Here is an 18,845-nt window from a genome sequence, read left to right as displayed (position 1 = left end):
TTCCTGCCTCAGCCTTTCCAGTGTCCTTAGTTCGGATATTTCTTGGTCATTTTTTAAAATTTTGTCTAATCTATGTAAGCTTTAGAAAAAGCTTATTGAGCCCATTAGGGACATGTTGGAATTTTGATTGAGACTACACTGAATATAGATCAATTTTGGGTAGTTGCTATATTTATAATATATTTATAATTTAGTATCATATTTATAATATATAGTGCTATATTTATAATATTGTATAATAGTAGCTATTTTCACATAGGTCCTGCATATTTCTTGTTAGGTCTAAAACACATGATTTTATAAATTGAAATGATCCTCTTTTTTTTTTTTTTTTTACCTGAGATGGGGATTTGAACTCAGTATCTGATGCTTTCACTCATTGGCTGGTGCTCTACCACCTGAGCCATGCCTCCAACCCTGTAAATGGTCCTCTTTTTTCATTAGATTTTTTTTTTTATAAATAAGCTTTTATTGTGAAAATACTGTACAGAGAGGTTACAATCACATGAGCAAGGTCATGAGTACATTTCTTATCAAGCATTGTTGCCTCCTCCTTTGTTTTTTTTTTTTTTTTTTTTTTGGGGTCCGGTTGTGGGGCCTGAACTCTGGGCCTGGGCACTGTCCCTCAGCTCTTCAGCTCAAGGCTAGCGCTCTACCACTTGAGCCACAGCGCCACTTCCGGCTTTTTTTCTTTTTGCTTATATGGTGCTGAGGAATCGAACCCAGGGCCTCAGGCTTGCAAGGCAAGCGCTCTACCACTGAGCCACCTTCCCAGCCCTCCTCCTTTGTTTTTTACCTACCCTCCCTTCCCTCCCATCTCCACAACTATATTCCCCCCTTCCCCTCCTCCCCCCCCCCCCCCCCCCCGTTAGATTATTTTTTTGGTGTTGTTAGTACTGGGATTTTTTAAACTAGGACTACATGCTTTCTAGGCTGGTACTTTACCACTTTAGCCACACCTTAGTCTTTTTCTTTGCTTGAGTTATTGCGCAAATTTGGGTTAGCATTTTTGCCTAGAACCAACCTGGACTGCAGTTCTCCTACTCGTACCTCCTGTATAACTGAGATTAGCATTTGCCACCAAGTCAAACTTGGTGGAGCCGGGTGCTGGTGGCTCAGGCCTGTAATCCTAGCTACTCAGGAGGCTGAGATCTGAGGACTGCGGTTCAAAGCCAGCCCGGGCAGGAGAGACCGTGAGACTCCTATCTCCAATAAACCACCAGAAAACCGGAAGTGGCGCTGTAGCTCAAGTGGTAGAGCGCTCGCCTTGAGCTGAAGAGTTGAGGGACAGGGCCTAGGCCCAGAGTTCAAGCCCCACGGCCGACCAAAAAAAAAAAAACAAAAAAAACTTGTTGGTGGAGATGGGGGAGGGGAGGAAAGTCTCACTACTTTTTGCCCAGGCTAGCCTCAAATTATAATCCTCTCAGTCTCCAACCCCTACCTCCAAAAGCTAGGATTACAGGTATATGTCACCATATCTAGCTAATTAATATTTACTGCTCATAGAAAAATATTGTATATTGGGCTGGGAAGGTGGCTCAGTGGTAGAGCGCTTGCCTTGCATGCCTGAGGCCCTGGGTTCGATTCCTCAGCATCACATAAGCAAAAAGAAAAAAAAAGCCAGTAGTGGAGCTGTGGCTCAAGTGGTAGAGGGCTAGCCTTGAGCTGAAGAGCTAAGGGACAGCGCTCAGGCCCAGAGTTCAGGCCCCACAACCGGACCCAAAAAAACCAAAAAGAAACAAAACCATAAGCCAACCAAGCCACAAATAATTCTACACAATGAAACAGTAGATTTAACATAAAATAAGGAAGGCAACAGCATCATTATGGAATGAACCTGTCCTTCATCTTGCTCAGTATTATTTAAAGTCTTCCAAATTCTTCTAAGACCTCCAGCAGGCAGATCCAGCATGTTACCTGGCAATGTGGAACTTTCCTCTACCTGTTTTGAGTATAAGAATTTTAGCTATGGGGCTGGGAAGGTGGCTCAGTGGTAGTGTGCTTGCCTTGCATGCATGAGGCCCTGGGTTCGATTCCTCAGCACCACATAAGCAGAAAAAAAAAAAGCTGGAAGTGGCACTGTGGCTCAAGTGGTAGAGTGCTTTAGCCTTGAGCTGAAAAGCTGAGGGACAGCACCCAGGCCCAGAGTTCAGGCCCCATGACTGGACCCAAAAAATAAATAAATAAGAATTTTAGCCAGGCTGGTCTCCAGTGCCTCACGCCTATAATCCTAGTTACTCAGGAGGCTGAAATCTGAGGATAACAGTTCAAAAACCAGCCCAGGCAGGAATGTCTGTGAGACTCTTATCTCCAATAAACCACCAGAAAACCAGAAATGGAGTTGTGGCTCAAGAGGTAGAGCATTCGCCTTGAACTGAAGAGCTGAAGGACAGTACCCAGGCCCCGAGTTCAAGCCCCACAACTGACAAAAAAAAAAAAAAGAAAGAAAGAAAAGAAAAGAAAAAAAAAGAATTTCAGCCTGGCTTACAGCTTAATAGTTTTCCAGTCTTTAGGCTAATCACTGATAGTTTATGAGGTCCATTAGAAATAGGTAGTGACATTTAGCTGTGATATATAGTGTGAGCTTGGGGCTGAAGTCCATTTATTATTTGTAATAAAGATTCCTTCCCAAATAAGACTTTTAAGTCTTTTTATAAAGAATCAGCTTTTGCTGTGTTGTTTTTCATTTCTCCCCACTTAGGTTTTACCTATCATCTTGTTAAGAAATAACTCTGAAGAGTTGAAATTAGCTGTGCTTAGTTAAAACCACTATAGACTTAGTTTTACAAAGAATGTCTTTTTCTTCATTTCTGAAATAAATAAGAAGTGCCTAAATAAATGCACTGTTTATTAAAGAGATTAACAGAGTACCACCTGTTCAAAGAAAAAAATAGATGCTTAAATAGCTTGGGTTTCTATAGATAGTAAGAAACAGTGCCAGTAGGGATAGAACTTTATTGTCAATATTCGAGTTAACAGAAGAGAAGGAGGCTTTGTCCATATTATTTTATGAACAAATGTGGAAACCAAGCAGGTATGGTGGTACACATATGTAATCCCAAAACTGAAGAAGCTAAGGCAGCACAGGGAAAGGAATTTGAGGCCACCCTGGACTACATAGTGGAACTCTGTCTCAAAAGAACCTAAAAAACCCAACATTAAAAAACCAGGTGCTGGTGGGGGGTTGGGGAGTATAGTTGAGGAGATGGGAGGGAAGGGATGCTAGGGGAAAAACAAAGGAGGAGGCAACAATGCTTGATAAGAAATGTACTCATTACCTTGCTCATATAACTGTAACCCCTCTGTACAGTATTTTCACAAAAAAATAAAAAATAAAAAAAAAATACTAGCCGGGCACTGGTGGCTCATGCCTGTAATCCTAGCTACTCAAGAGGCTGAGATCTGAGGATCATGGTTCAAAGCCAGCTCAGGCTGGATGTCCATGAGACTCATTTCCAATAAACCACTCAGAAAACTGGAAGTAGAGCTGTGGCTCAAGTGGTAGAGTGCTCACCTTGAGCTGAAGAGCTGAGGGACAGCACCCAGGCCCAGAGTGCAAGCCCCATGACAAAAAAGAGAGAGAGAGAGAAAAACAGGTACTCAGCTGGGTACTGGTGGCTCACACTGGTAATCCTAGCTACTCAGGAGGCTGATATCAGGGATCATGGTTCAAAGCCAGCCCAGGCAGGAAAGTCTGTGAGACTCTTAAAACAAAACAAAACAAAACAAAAACAGATGCTAGTGGCTTCTGATTATAATCCTAACTACTTAGGAGGCTGAGATCTGAGAATCATGGTTCAAAGTCAGCTTGGGTTAGGCAGGAAAGTCTACATGAGACTCATCTCCAATTAATCACCAAAAAGCCAGAAGAGGAGCCGTGGCTCAAGAGGTAGAGTGTTGGCCTTCAGTTAAAAAAAAAGAAAAACAAAAAGCTCAGGGACAGCTTCCAAGCCCTGTGTTGAAGCCCCAGGACTACACACACATAATCATAAAAGCTGAGTGCTGGCTCCAAGCTTGTAATCCTAGCTATTCAAGAGGTTGAAAGCATGCACACACATGCACATGCACACACGCGTGCGCGTGCACACACACACACACACACACACTTTTGTACTTAATGGAAATCTATTCCCTCATTGAAAGATAAAGTATGATAATAAATATCAGACTACTTATGATTTATTAGAAGTGAAGTGTAATTGAAAATACTTAGAAATTCTAAGCTGGGTGCTGGTGGCTCACATCTGTAATCCTAGCTACTCGGGAGGCTGAGATCTTAAGATCTAAGTTCAAAGGTTCACCAGTCCAGGCATGAAAGTCCATGAGACTCTTATTTCCAATTAACTGCCAAAAAGCCAGAACTGGAACTGTGGTTCAAGTAGTAGAGGACTAGGAGAGCCTTGAGGAAAAAAGCTTAGAGACAGTGCCCAGGTCGTGAGTTCAAGCAAAAAAAAAAAAAGTTCTCTTACTTGAATAAACAAATTGTTTATGAAATTACCTATGGGACATGAAACCCAACAATTACTGATCTGATAAGAAAAGCAGCTGAATTTATTCACAGGAATTTCCTGGTTCCTCTAGCGTGTTACAAAGGTAATTTCCTTAAGGGCTTACTATCCTTGAATCTTTTTTAAACCTGGGTTTGGAAATGCTTGCTTTTAGATAGGTGACTGTAAACAATCTAGTTTTTGCATTTGTCATAAAAGAAATGTGTGTATGAAAGTACTTTGAAAAATATAAAGCAGCACACAAAGGCAAGCACTATATAATCAATCCTTTATGTAAGTTATGGTTTTTATTGACAGAATCATTACCATTGTGTACAAGAGCAAAGACTTCCCTATAGTGTGCAGCTGTGGTCACTATTTGCAGAAAACCATGTGCTTGGGGTGTGGCTGTGCATCTAGACTCAGTTTGCTTTTACCGATAGTACAGTAGGAACCCGAGGAATCTACAGTCTGGAGATGGCTGATGGCAGCCAGTTTAGACTTCAGTCCAAAACATGCTGTTGTAGTAGTCAGCTTTCCTTTGCTGTGACACAATACCTGAGAAAACCAGGTATTTTGGTTCGTGGTTTCAGTCTGTGGTCATTTGGTATCATTGCTTCTAGGCCCGGGGGGGGGGGGGGGGTGCTAGGAAGGTAGCTCAGTGGTAGAGTGCTTGCCTTGCATGCATGAGGCCCTGGTTCCATTCCTCAGCACCACATAAGCAGAAAAAGCCAGAAGTGGTGCTGTGGCTCAAGTGGTAAATCACTAGCCTTGAGCTGAAGAGCTGAGGGACAATGCCCAGGCCCAGAGTTCAGGCCCCACGACCGACAAAAAAAAAAAAAAAAAAAAATCATGGCAGGAACCACTAGGTAGCAAAGCTGCGCACCACATGGCAGCCAGAAAGCAGGAGAGAAAGAGAGGAAGTGGCCAGGGATAAAACATATACCTCCAGCTGAGTCCTGGTGGCTCAGGCCTGCAATTCTAGCTCTCAGGAGGCTGACATCTGAGGATCACAGTTCAAAGCCATCCCAGGCAGAAAAGTCTGTGAAACTCTTATCCTCAATTAACTACCAAAAAAAGAAAAAAGAAAGAAAGAAAGCCAGGAATGGAGTTTAGCGACAGCATTCAAGCTCTGAATTCAAGCCTCAGGACCAGCACCAAAAAAACAAACAAACAAAACACACTCTAAGATATGCCTCGGGTGACCTATTTCCAATAGGCCCCACCTCCTAAAGTTTCCACCACCTCCCAGTAGTCCCTTAAACTATGTGGTTTAATACATTGATAAGGACAGAACCTCAACATTTAATCGCTTCCCCAAAGGCCTCACCTCTCACACTACTGCACTAGGGATTAAGCCTTTAATGTAAGAGCTTTTAAGGGACATATCATATCCAAATCATAACAATTATTGAGAAGTCTTAACAGCAAATAACTGTTGCAGGTACCCAAGATAATGATAATCTCTTGCCTGTGCCCAGCGCATAGTGTAACATGTATTTTTGAAAATGTTATTTTGCCTAAAACTCCCTCCAACTCTGTGAGGACAGGTGGAGGAACCCCCATTTTTATGATGGGTCACACAGTTTATGGGTAGTAGAGCCAGGACAGGAACTCAGGTTCTCAGATCCTGAACTCAGCTTCTTTGATCCTAACCTCAGTGCTGTCTGCCATGACTCCCAAACAATCCTTACCAAGTAGGGAGATACACATCATGCCTTTCAGTGCAGGACTGTTCAGATGTTTATAATGAGTGCAAAATGAAGGAGAAATTAAGAGGAAGTTAACATCTTGGCCACAACTTCAGCCTTAGATGCAAGTTACCTCCTTATTTGTGCCATGTTTCTTCAGATGTAGTATGCCTTTTGTTGGTGCCAGCCTAATGGATTGGTATTCATGAAAGGCTTTCAATCTGTGTATGTCTTATTTATATGCTCATTTTCCTTTGTCTTCCAGCCTGTTCCTCTTGTTCATCTGTCATGAATACCAATCTCTGATCTGTATCTCTAGCTCAGGGTAGATCTTGGTCCTTTTTCCTAAGAACTGCATGGGGGCTGAAGTGGGCCTAGGTGCTGTCCCTCAGCTCTTCAGCTCAAGGCTAGCACTCTACGACTTGAGCCACAGTGCCACTTCTGGCTTTTTTGTGCTTATATGGTGCTGAGGAATGGAACCAGGGCCTCATGCATGCAAGGCAAGCACTCCTACCACTGAGCCAACTTCCCAGCCCTATCTTGTTCTCTTTTAATGGATTATCTTTTTATGTTACATTTTTCTTTCCATGTCTCCTCCTAATATTTCATTTCTTGTTTTTCCTCTTTCCCACTCTGTCTCTTTCAATGGTCTGTCCCTGATACAGAAATGAAGTATGATCCTTCAGGATAGAGTTTCCTTTTCTTTATTAGGATTCTTTCAGTCAGTGAATGGATGGAGTTGTCTTTCAGTTCTGTACTTCACTGTGAAGCTATTTCATGTGTGCCTTTCAATCATTTTTATTTATTTTCCTATATTGGGAACCTATGTATCTTTTTTTTTTTTTTTTGGGTCCGGTCGTGGGGCCCAAACTCTGGGCCTGGGCGCTGTCCCTCAGCTCTTCAGCTCAAGGCTAGCGCTCTACCACTTGAGCCACAGCACCACCCAGCTTTTTTCTTTTTGCTTATGTGGTGCTGAGGAATCGAACCCAAGGCCCCGAGCATGCAAGGCAAGCGCTCTACCACTGAGCCACCTTCCCAGCCCCTGGAAGCCTATGTATCTTATAGAAAGCCTTTGAGAATTCTCAAATATTTCATGGGTAAATATGGTATTTAAGTGGGGAAAGCAGGAAGAAGTCATAGGGAGAGTTCCTGTATCTTGTCTCCTAAGTGGGGCTTAGAATAATGGGAGAGAGGGGACCAAATAGCAGAAGAATCTCTCATCCCTGCCAACATGAGCATTTTATAAATTCCATGTTCATGGAGAGAGACTGAATTTGGTATATGTCTTAACTTGGCATCTAGTTACCCAAGTTGCACTCTTGAACCACACAGGAGCAGCTATTTAAACTCCTTACATTCTAATATTGTAGCAGTAGTGAAATCTCCCTGCAACATGACTTAAGAAATCCCAGTTCTACCTTGAGCCTTGTCATCCATTGATGACAAGTGGCTCTCCTTCTGCACTTAGGGTTCTTCATCTGCAAACTGAAGTTCAGTCTACCTCTCCATTATTTTGAAAATTAAGTTCAGTGACATGCTTTGAAACAATATAGTTATAAATAAATGTGCAATGGTGTTAATAGCAGCATCAGAGCATACACACTCCAACCCACACATTTATACTTGCAAGGAAACAACTAGGAGCAGTGGTTAATTAATACGAAACTACATCCAGAAGGGGTCTCTCAGCTTATCAAGTGTGAGGACAATATAATCATTAAGCACACTAAAGTACTACTGAGTTCAAATTCCAGCTCTGCCACCAACAATTTGACTTGGGGCAATTTTTCATTTTTCTGGTCTGGTTCTTATTCTCTCTCTCTCTCTCTCTCTCTCTCTCTCTCTCTCTCTCTCTCTCTCACACACACACACACACACACCACACGGAGGTTAACAAGTTTGTGATCATACATGTAAAGTGTTTGATATAGTGCCTAGTATATAGTAGGTTCTGAAGAAACAGTACATTCCAAAATATTTATTGAACTTTGGAATGTTGTCCAATCTAATTGGGATACAAACGCAAATAAATACTTTTTTGTTTCAAAAGACTCAACTCATCAGGTATGGTGGTACACACCTGTTTAATTCTAGCACCTAGGAGACTGAGGCAGAAGTTCCAGTCTAGCCTGGGCTACATAACAAGACTGACTTGGGGAACAAAAAAACAAATAAAGCTAAGTTTAGTGGGGAAACTTATTAATAAAACCCAACATGCTTACTACTCAAATGCAAAGGCAGTTTAGAAAATGAATTTATAAATCCACCTAGACGAGATATAGAAACCTTCTTAGGGGAGGAAATACTTGACTCCAGATTTTAAAGGGGTTGGGGATTGGAGGTTGAGGGTAATAGCTCAGTGGCGAAGTGGATACCTATTATATGCAATCCCTGGGTTAGATATCCAGCATTGGGGGGGAAACTTTTGAGGGATATGTAGAAATTTTTCTAATGTATGGTACTACTCTGCCTCCTTAGAGTTTAGTGCTTTGACTTTATCATTTGCCGACAGGGGTTTGACTATTTGAAAAGCCAAGATTCAGGTTTATACTTGTTAGCTCTATGGTGAGTCAACTTAAACATTCTGGTGACTTCATTGATTATCATGTTGAGAACTGATCATACTTGCTGTTTTTATACATGAAACATCTTTCATTTTCATTTCATAAAAGACTCCTTAAGAACTGTACAAACAGCTCTCTGGTGTGGAGGACTGGTTAGTTTCCCACCACTTGAAATTATTAGCATATTTGTTGCATGCTGCTGATCTCTGTGCTTTGGAAGTGATGGAGTACTAGTAACCATTTGTCACTCTTTGGAAAAGCCCAATGGTGACTAGGATCCATACGGAGGGAATAGGGAGTCAAATGCAGGAAGATTTGCTTTTTGGAGAAAATGGCAAGTCTACAGATAGCTATCATTTGTCCATGTGTAGAATATAAAAACGCAGAAAGCCTCCTATCCAGTCCAAATGGACATGAATTTCTCATTTCATCAAGCATGTTATCTGGGAATTGGGGAGTTAGAAATGTTGTCCTAAATGGATGAAACTTCAGACTATTTTGGCTTTTTGCTACCTTAATAATATTGGCTAAGTCCCTATGTTAACATGTAGGAAGATGTTAAAAGCTGCCTTCACCCCAAAAGATCACAGCCTAATTAATAATAATAACAATAATAAAGGAAAATTATCTTTTGAACTTCAGAAACATTCTCAACTAAATAATTAAATACAAATTGAAACAAAAGTTGTGTTCAGCCTGGCGCTGGTGGCTCACGCCTGTAATCCTAGCTACTCAGGAGGCTGAGATCTGAGGATCGCGGTTCAAAGCCAGCCCAGGCAGGAAAGACCATGAGACTCCTATCTCCAATAAACCACCAGAAAACTGGAAGTGGCGCTGTAGCTCAAGTGGTAGAGCGCTCGCCTTGAGCTGTAAGAGCTGAGGGACAGCGCCCAGGCCCAGAGTTCAAGCCCCACGACCGACCAAAAAAAAAAAAAAAGTTGTGTTCACTCCATATAGCTTTTATACCAGTAGCTGCCATGTTATTTGTTTTTTACTGGTGTTGAATTTTAGAGGTTGGAGAATGGACAAAATTTAGAACTGGAAGAGCCTTGAAGAGTTTGTTATCCAGCCTCCTCCTCAATTCACAAATGAGGAAATATTGGCTCAAGATGGCTGAGTCCAACTACTCCAGACAAAGCCTTTGAGTAGGACTTGAGTCAGCTTTTTGCATGCTGGTGATTTGAAGAGGCCAGTAGTACCTTTTGATGGTAGTAGGTATACATGAGTTGTTTTTTTATGTAATTATTTTTGTCGGTTGTGGGGCTTGAACTCTGGGCTTGGGCGCTGTCCCTCAGCTCTTCAGCTCAAGGCTAGGGCTCTACCACTTTGAGCCACTGCGCCACTTGCTGTTTTCTTATGATTCATTGGAGATATGTCTCATGGACTTACTTGCTTAGCCTGGCTTTGACCTATGATCCTCAGATCTCAGCCTCCTGAGTAGCTAGGATTACAGGCATGACCCACAGGCACCCTGCTATGAGTTGTACATTAGTTAGGGGAGGAAGATAGAAGCTGAGAGAGAAACCAGCCCGTGTGATTGATGCTAAGTGGAAATGAAGTAGTTTCCAGTTCATTCAAGTTTAGGGAGTCTGGCCAGAGAACTTGTCAACAAGACGAGACACCGAGTACTTTCTAGACCCAAAGCTAAGAGGCAAGAAGGTGCACACAGTATAGAGGGAGAACTGCTGGAATCTGGACAGAAGTTTGTGCTTTCTGGAGACACTGCAGGAGTTGGTGGGTGTGGAGGAGGCATCTTGGACAGGCAGGAAGACCATTCCTGAGGTCTCCCATCTGGAAGCAATACGTAGGCAGATGGGGCCAGATGGGCAGCCAAGCACAAGCCCACCTGTCGTCCACTTCTTGCCTGGTTCATGGCGAGAAGGCTCGCGCGCGGGCCGCGATCACCAGCAGTGCTGAGCACCGAGGGTCCGCCCCACCTTAGCTGAGGGGTCCGGGCGGAGCCGCCCTGACCCCAGCTAGCAGCCCCCTTCGCCCAGGGTGTGGCAGAGGGGAGGGGTCCGCGGTGACGGAACAGAAGTCTTGGGAGCCCCGGCCCTCCGGCCTCGGCCTCGACCTACGCGCAGCGCCCACCAACTCGGGCAGAACCGGCGGAGGAACCCCGGGAGCTCTCGGAGTCAGGGGCGGCCGCGGCGAGACTCCGCCCCGGCCGGCGGGCCCGCGCCTATCAAGGCGGGCGCGCCTGGTCACGCGGGGAGCCGCGGGCGGGCGGCCAGGGCCCCGCGGTGCCGAGTCGCTTGGGCCGAGCCGGGCCGGGGCGGGGCGGAGGTTAGAAATAGGGACGGGCGGGCCGCGCCCGTCGCCCGTCGCCGCGCGGTGCGGAGCCGACCTGAGCCACGCCAAGCGGCGCCGAGCGAGGCGGCCGGACCGGGAGCACCCATGCTGCTGACGCTGGCCTCGGGCTCGCTCTTCTTCCCGGGGCTCTTCGCGCTCAGCACCTGGGCGCTACGCCGCTCGCGGCCCGAATGGACCTTCTCCGACTGCGTGATGATCGGTACCAGGTACCGCGCGCGGAGCCAGGCGCGGCTGTCTCCGTCCCGCCGCCCGTGCGGCCGCCCGGGGCCCAGGCCTGCGCTGGGCTGAGGGCGGAAAAGGGGGGCGACAGGAAGCGAGGGGGCCGCCTCCCTGGTCTCCCAGCCCCTCTCGGCCGTGCTGGCCAGAGCTTCCCAGAGACCCTTGGCGTGGAGGAACGAGGGACGGGGGGGGGGGGCGGCGGGGGGAGGGTGCTGGAGAGGCAGGATGGGGAGGAAAGGGCGTGTGCATCTTCCCGAGCCTGCACCCTACTTGTGCCAGCTGCTCCGGGGTCGGGGCGGGGCAGCCTCCCTACTCACTTTCCTGGGTTCGATGGAGTCAGGTTCAAATCGGCTTTGTGCTGTCTGCAGTCCTGGACTGAGCGCCCTCTTTCCTTTCTCTGTCCACGTTAGGGTGGTTTCTTCAGTGCAGGCTGTGCTGGCCACCGGGTCAGGGATCCTTATCGTCCGCTCCTGCAGCAACGTGATCTCAGACAGGTAACATCCCATCCCTGGTGGAAGAAATACAAATAACAGGGCTGAGGAGCTTTTGTGAAGGTTTCGCATATTAGCGGCTCACAGGTACTACTAGTTCCTTCTCGTGCTGTTAGGTAAATGACTGATCAATTGGGGGAAACTTAGGCATCCTCAGCAGTGGTTTCCTTTGTCCCTTGCTGCTTTTAAGCACCACCAGATTAGGAGAAAGGAAAGTGAAGAGGTGCTAGAGAGCAGGCCTGTGAGTCTGCCTTAGGGTGGTAGTGCAAGGCTGATCCAAATTCAGGGGATGGGGAGGGAAGGGGGTACTGGGTCTTGACCTGGGGCCTGGGCTTTAGCTTTTTTTAAAATCATGGTTTGTGCTCTACGAATTGAACCACAGCTCCACTTTCAGCTTTTTGGTGGTTAATTATAGATAAGATTCTCATGGATTTTCCTACCTGGGCTGGCTTTGAACCTCTATCTATCTCAGATTTCAGCCTCCTGAGAATTATTTTCATGAGGCACTTGGCACCTGGCTTCAGGTTCTTTATAAGTGTGAAATTTTATTTACAACTGGGAGTAGGGATTTTCTTTCTTGTAATGTTATCACTCTGGAACATTCACTAGCAGAGATATGTACAGTGTAATTATAGCAGGAGCCCAGCCCTCTTTGATCAGAGCCACTCTGTCCCCTTTTTCTTGCTCCTGTTTGTCCTTTGGCTTTGCTAAACCTCGTAAGAGGTTTCTTGTGCCTTCAGAAAACTGACTGGTATGTGTATTAGAGCTCAGGACAGAAGCAGGTTAGGAAATGTGCATCTGTCTGCAGGTTTAGTGCAAGAAATTAAGAGAAGAATATTCTGTTTTGTTTAATATTTACAACTTAGTGGTGTTGGCATTTTTTTTATTTTATTTATTTATTTTGGTCTGCCATGGGGCTTGAACTCTGGGCCTGAGCACTGTCCCTCAGCTCTTCAGCTCAAGGTGAGTGTTCTACCACTTGAGCTACAGCACCACTTCCGGTTTTCTGGTGGTTTATTGGAGATAAAGAGTTTCACGGACTTTCCTGCCCTGGCTGACTTTGAACCTCGATCCTCAGATCTCAACCTCCTGAGTAGCTAGGATTACAGGCGTGAGCCACCCGCACCCGGTGGCATTTTTATTTTTGTCATTTTTTCCTAACATATTTGAACTACTCTTACCTTCCAGGTGATTGATATGCAGATAAAGTTGAGCAGCCTTTTTTTTAACTCTTATGTCAATTCTGCCATGTCCTGCTTCTCACTGTTAAGATAGGAGTAAGGAGAGCCTCATTAGGGTGCCTGTTGCATTATAGTGTGTTGCCACTATCTGTATGCTTATGTCTCTGTAAATCTGTTTTATAATTATCGGGCTTAAGAGAAGATGGGCTTAGTGACTTTGATTGCATAAACCAAAGGCTAACAGCACTTACATGGCTGGGTTCAATTTTCATTTCATTTCATTTATTTATTTATTTATACAGTACTAGGGACTGATTTCTGGGCCCCTGCTCTCTACAGTGTGAGCCACTTCCCAGTCCCAAGTATTGTGTGTGTACACATGCTCATTCACACACATATGTGCCTTTCCTGGGACTTGAACTCAGGTACTGGACACTGTCCCTGAACTTTTTAGCTCAAAACTAGTACTCTACCATTTGAACCACAGTTCCACTTGTGGCTTTTTGGTGGTTATTTGGAGGTAAGAGTATTATTGACTTACCCATGCTGGCTTTGAACCAATATCCTCAGTTCTCAGCCTCCTGAATAGCAAGGATTATAGGGATGAATCACCTGCACCCAGCTCAAATTTTATTTTAATTGAACACTTTCTGGCCCTGCAGTGAGCTCTCTCACTATGCAGTGTGTTAGATTAAACTTGGAACCATCTTCTGCTAAGAGGAAATGAAGACAAATGTGACCCCACAGCCCTAGTTTGAGTTAATGAGGCAAACCCTGAGCATCTGCTCTGCATTTCAGGACAAGATGTTCAGACATGGTTAACTTACAGTTCATAACATCATGGCTGTTTTTGTCCTCAGAACCTGGGTGTTTTAGTGGCTTGAGGTAGGGGCTGGGGTAGCAAACCTGTTTGACCTTCAGATTCCTTCTTCCATGTATCTTCATATCTTATATCGTTTGGTTGCAAAGCAGAGATAGACATCACATTTCTGTTCTACCTATGCATGGGTCTACAGAGATGCACAAAGAGCACCTAGGGACTTTCAGATGGCACACCCAAATATTTTTCTATTACATGCCTTCCTATTTTATACTTTAAATAGAATATACAGATGGGAGGGGATATGTATAAATTACCCAGATTTTAGGATGAACATGGTAGAGGGCCAAGGATTTCATTAGCTTCTTCTAGTGGTACAGACACTTAAGTCATAGCTCTAGGCAGTTTCCTTAATTGAAGCATTTATATTTAGATAGTACTTCTTATAATTTAAAAGTACTTTCATCCTTTCAGGGCTTTTTGTTTGTTTGTGCCAATACGCTTAAACTCAGGGCCTCAAGCTCTTGCATCTTTTTCTACCCAAGGCTAGCACTCTACCACTTGAGCCACACCTCCACTTCTAGCATTTTTTTTGTGTGTGTGTGCTGGTCCTGGTGCTTGGACACTGGGCCTGGGCACTGTTCCTGAGCTTCCAGTGCTCAAGGCTAACACTCTGCTGTAGAGCCACAAAATCACTTCTGGTTTTTCTGAGTAGTTTATTGGAGATGAGTTTCATGGGCCTTCTTGCCCTGGTTGGCTTTGAACCATGATCCTCAGATCTTAGCCTCCTGAGTAGCTAGGATTACGGGCATCTGCCAGTGGTACCCAGTTTGCTTCTGGCTTTTTATTGGCTAATTGAAGATGTGTCTCATGGACTTTTTTGTTTGCACTGCCTTCAAGCTGAGGTCCCTAGATCTCAGCCTCCTGAGTAGGTAGGATTACAAGCATGAGCCACCAGCATCAGTACCTGGCCTTTCAGGTTTTTGGTTTTGTTTCTTCTCTACAGCATGTGTACAGCAGATGCTATACCAGTGAACCATGCCTCCTGCCTTTTAGGTTTTTTTGTCAGTCGTGGGTCTTGAACTCTGGGCCTGGTCACTGTCCCTCAGCCCATCAGCTCAAGACAAGCGCTCTACCACTTGAGCCACAGTGCCACTTCCTAGTTTTAGTTTTTTAACTCTCACAATAACTCTGTCAGGAAAGTAAAACGAGGATTAGTGTCTTCAAGAAAGTTAAGTCATAGACTATTACTAGTTAACACTGTAATCTACATTTCTTTTTTTTTTTTTTTTATCGGTCGTGGGGCTTGAACTCTGGGCCTGGGCGCTGTCCCTCAGCTCTTCAGCTCAAGGCGAGCGCTCTACCACTTGAGCTACAGCGCCACTTCCGGTTTTCTGGTGGTTAATTGGAGATAGGAGTCTCACGGTCTCTCCTGCCCGGGCTGGCTTTGAACCGCGATCCTCAGATCTCAGCCTCCTGAGTAGCTAGGATTACAGGCGTGAGCCACCAGCGCCCGGCAATCTACATTTCTTATTAATAAACCTTTTGAAAATTCTACCCGAGTCACTAATTTTAGATTTTACTGAATTGGTACTGGGTACAAAATAGTTAAACCCTAGGTTCCACTCTAGAGGAGTGGCCAGTATATTTCAGCCAATCATTTAGTAGCTCTTTGCTGTTAAGTTTACTTGGAATTACTTTAAGAAAGCGATTAAGACCATAACTAGTCAAATGGGACTAGGCTAATAACTACTAGTGTGGCTGGGTGCCCATGGCTCACACCTGTAATCCTAACTACTCAGGAGGCTATGATCTGAGGATTGTGGTCAAAGCCAGTCTGGGCAGAAAAGTCATGAGACTCTTATCTCCAGAAAAGTGGCACTGTGGCTCAAGTAGTAGAGCACTCGCCTTGAGCTGAAGAACTCAGGGACAGCACCCAGGCCCAGAGTTCAAGCCCCACGACTGACCAAAAAAGAAAAAAAATAGGGGCTGGGAAGGTGGCTCAGTGGTAGAGTGCTTGCCTAGCATGCATGAGGCCCTGAGTTCGATTCCTCAGCACCACATAAGCAGAAAAAGCCAGAAGTAGCGCTGTGGCTCAAGTGGTAGAGCGCTAGCTTTGAGCTGAAGAGCTGAGGGACAGTGCCCAGGCCCAGAGTTCAGGACCCAGGACCAGCAAAAAATAATAATAAATAATAATAATAATAATCACAAGTGTATTCAATATGCATTGCTATTTGTTTGCCTCTGTTTCATTGTATATTGTGTAGTTATGTTGTGGTGAGGGTGGAGTTATTCAGGAACAAAAACTCCAGTGATACCTACTGTATTCCCAGTGTTGCCTGCCTCCTTAGATCACTGGGTAAAGCCAGAGTGCAGATTTGAGGCCCAAGGCATTCACTTTAGAATCCTAGAGAAGTGGATCTTTCACAAGCACAGTGGGTGATTTCCTTGGTGAGGTCGTTTGAGAACTATAAAATTAGTTTCCTCTACCTAATATATGGAAGTTCCATAAAAATTTACATTGGGAATCTAAAGCTTCCCAGCATAGTACATAATTTCAATTTAGCTGTTTCTTTATATAATAGATGTTTAGTTTTTGGGAAGGATGTGTATTATCTTCATAGACATTCTAATCTAGTGTAGGTCAATCAATAATGTATCATTTTGACTCAGCAAGTCTTGATTCAATTGCATCCATAATTGCTAACTCTTGTCCCAGGCAGTCTTCTATCTAATTGCTATAATGTGATCCTTGAACTTCAGGTTCATCATCAGAAATATTTTTCTTAACAAAAGAAATTGAGGTTAGCTGTAGTATATGAAGAAAGTGGCCAGGCCTGCTTCGCAGAAACTATCTGGAATGGGGTTGTGTACAGATGCAGAAGAAAGCTCATGCATTCAAGAGTTTAGTTAGTAAATTCCCAACTGTTGAGCAATTGAGGAGCTAAACTGGAAAGATTGGATTTGTATTTGGAACACCTTCTAACTAATTTCTTGGTGGGGCTGTTGAGTTATTTATAAACTTACCTCCCCATCAAAGTCACCTTATATCACAAAATGCTAAAAATGTATTAGAGATAAAATTTTCATAGCAACTACTTAAAAAGACAGGAACAGTGAATTCCTTTCTGCCTTTCACACACATGAATTCACCTTGTAATTTAGATAAAGTTGTCCACTTTTCTTTCAGTCCCAGCATCTTCATTGTGAAAAGTTTGGGGTCAAGAACTGATTAACTACAACACTGAGGGGAATGTGTTTGAGAAGGGATTGGGTTTTAGCTTTCATAATTGATAACCACAAGTATTTCATGGACCATTCCTATGCTTTTTTTCAGGCACTGGCTTGCCCGAGAATATGTCTGGTTTCTAATTCCATACATGGTTTATGACATTTGGGCCATGTACCTTTGTGAGTGGTGCCGAACCAGCGACCAGAACCTCAGATGCACCCTCATTTTTCGAAACTTCCTGAGTCAAAACCGCCTCATGATCACTCACCATGTAGTCATTCTGTTAATCTTGGTGCCAGTTGCACAGGTATGGCCTTGCAAGACAGTGGTCTTGGTCACTCGTTTTCTCCTGGTGATCTGCATGTGTTGGCCTTTATTTAGTAGTCAAGTACCCCACTCCCTCCCTGTTTTTACTGTACTCTCCTGTACCAGGTGCCTCAGCAGTTCAGTCCCCCTGCAAATAATGGAGGAAAATCATCACATGCGTGACATTCTTGATCCTTATCAACAATTTTTAGCAATCCTCTGGCTCTGTGATTCCTTAACATTTGTCAAAGGTTCTGTCTTTAGTTTAATATAATGTAAAATATAAAATACAACTAGAATGTGAAACAGTGTGACACTGCCAGAGAGTACTGTTGAGTGTACTGTCTAGTACTCACAAAAACACTCTCTCACAGAGCACATAACTCATAATTCTCTCTAGATCAATTTGCCCATTAAAAATCCTCCCACAGGGCTAGGAAGGTGGCTCAGTGGTAGAGTGCTTACCTTGCATGCATGAGGTCCTGTGTTTGATTCCTCAGCACCACATAAGAAGAAAAGGCTGGAAGTGGCATTGTGGCTCAAGTGGTAGAGACTATCCTTGAGCTGAAGAGCTGAGGGACATTGACCAGGCCCAGAGTTCAGGCCCCAGGACAGGAAAAAAAAAAAAAATCCACAGCCCAGCGCTGGTAGCTTATGCTATAATCCTAGCTACTCAAGAGGCTGAGATCTAAAGATCCCAGTTCAAAGCCAGCCAGAACAGGAAAGTCCATAAGACTCTCTAGTTAACTACCAGAAAACTGGAAGTGGCACTGTAGCTCAAAGTGGTAGAGTACTAGCCTTGAGCAAAAAAACTCAGGAACAGTGCCCAGGCCTGGAGTCAAAGCCCAACTACTGACAAAAAAAAAACCCAAAAAACAAAACACCCACAGTTGGGCACAGTTTGTTCAAGCTTGTAATTCTAGCTACCTGAGATCAGAGGATTCTATGGTTTGACGTCAATCCAGGCAGAAAAATCTCCAATTAACTAGCAAAACACCAGACTAGAGGCATAACTCAAGTGGTAGAGCACCAGCCTTGAACAGAAAGTCAAAAAAGAGCACAAGGCCCTGAGTTCAAAGTACCAGCACAAAACCAAACTAGTAACATGTATTAAAGAAGAAACATGGTGACACAGAAAGGAAAATGGTAATTTCCTTAATTTAAAAGCTCATCACAGAAAGGAAAATGGTAATTTCCTTGATTTAAAAGCTCATAGATTGGTAAATATTAGAAATTATTATTGGCCATGTGGCATAGATGAAGAAATGGGAACTCTGAGGCTTACTTACCTCCCATAGTAGTACTGAGTGACAGTGACTATGCTAGATTGCTTTCTTGAAAAGGAAAAAGGAGAGGTAGGCCTCATTCCATCTTTTAAAGAGTCTTTCCTGATTGTGCATACTTTGTTGAGCTGAACAGGATCAGTGCCCTGGCATGACTGAGATACAGGAAAGGCCATAGAGTTCCTTCAAGCTGTCATTGAAATTCAGGTAAAGTTTGGTATGTGATGCAATAAGCTATACCTGCCTTTGCCTCTAGAG

General features: G+C 44.2%; 1 protein-coding gene across 2 annotated transcripts in view; it reads left to right on the top strand.

Annotated features, from left to right (window-relative positions):
• The window catches only part of Tlcd3a (TLC domain containing 3A), a 31,406-nt gene that overhangs the window by 10,083 nt on the left and 2,478 nt on the right, over window positions 1-18,845 (top strand). The window contains exons 1-3 of one of the 2 annotated variants that reach the window (XM_070027425.1): window positions 10,764-11,261; window positions 11,685-11,768; window positions 17,104-17,305. In XM_070027425.1, coding sequence (XP_069883526.1) covers window positions 11,140-11,261; window positions 11,685-11,768; window positions 17,104-17,305 — 408 coding nt within the window. In that variant the 5' untranslated portion in view covers window positions 10,764-11,139. Of the gene's footprint in view, window positions 1-10,763; window positions 11,262-11,684; window positions 11,769-17,103; window positions 17,306-18,845 lie in introns of those variants that run through there. The other variant, XM_070027426.1, reaches the window with a different exon arrangement.

This window comes from Dipodomys merriami, unplaced genomic scaffold (assembly GCF_024711535.1).
Source record: "Dipodomys merriami isolate MVZ:Mamm:240054 unplaced genomic scaffold, mDipMer1.0.p SCAF_19, whole genome shotgun sequence".
NCBI classification, from domain to species: domain Eukaryota; kingdom Metazoa; phylum Chordata; class Mammalia; order Rodentia; family Heteromyidae; genus Dipodomys; species Dipodomys merriami.
This window is presented reverse-complemented; position numbering and strand designations above follow the sequence as displayed.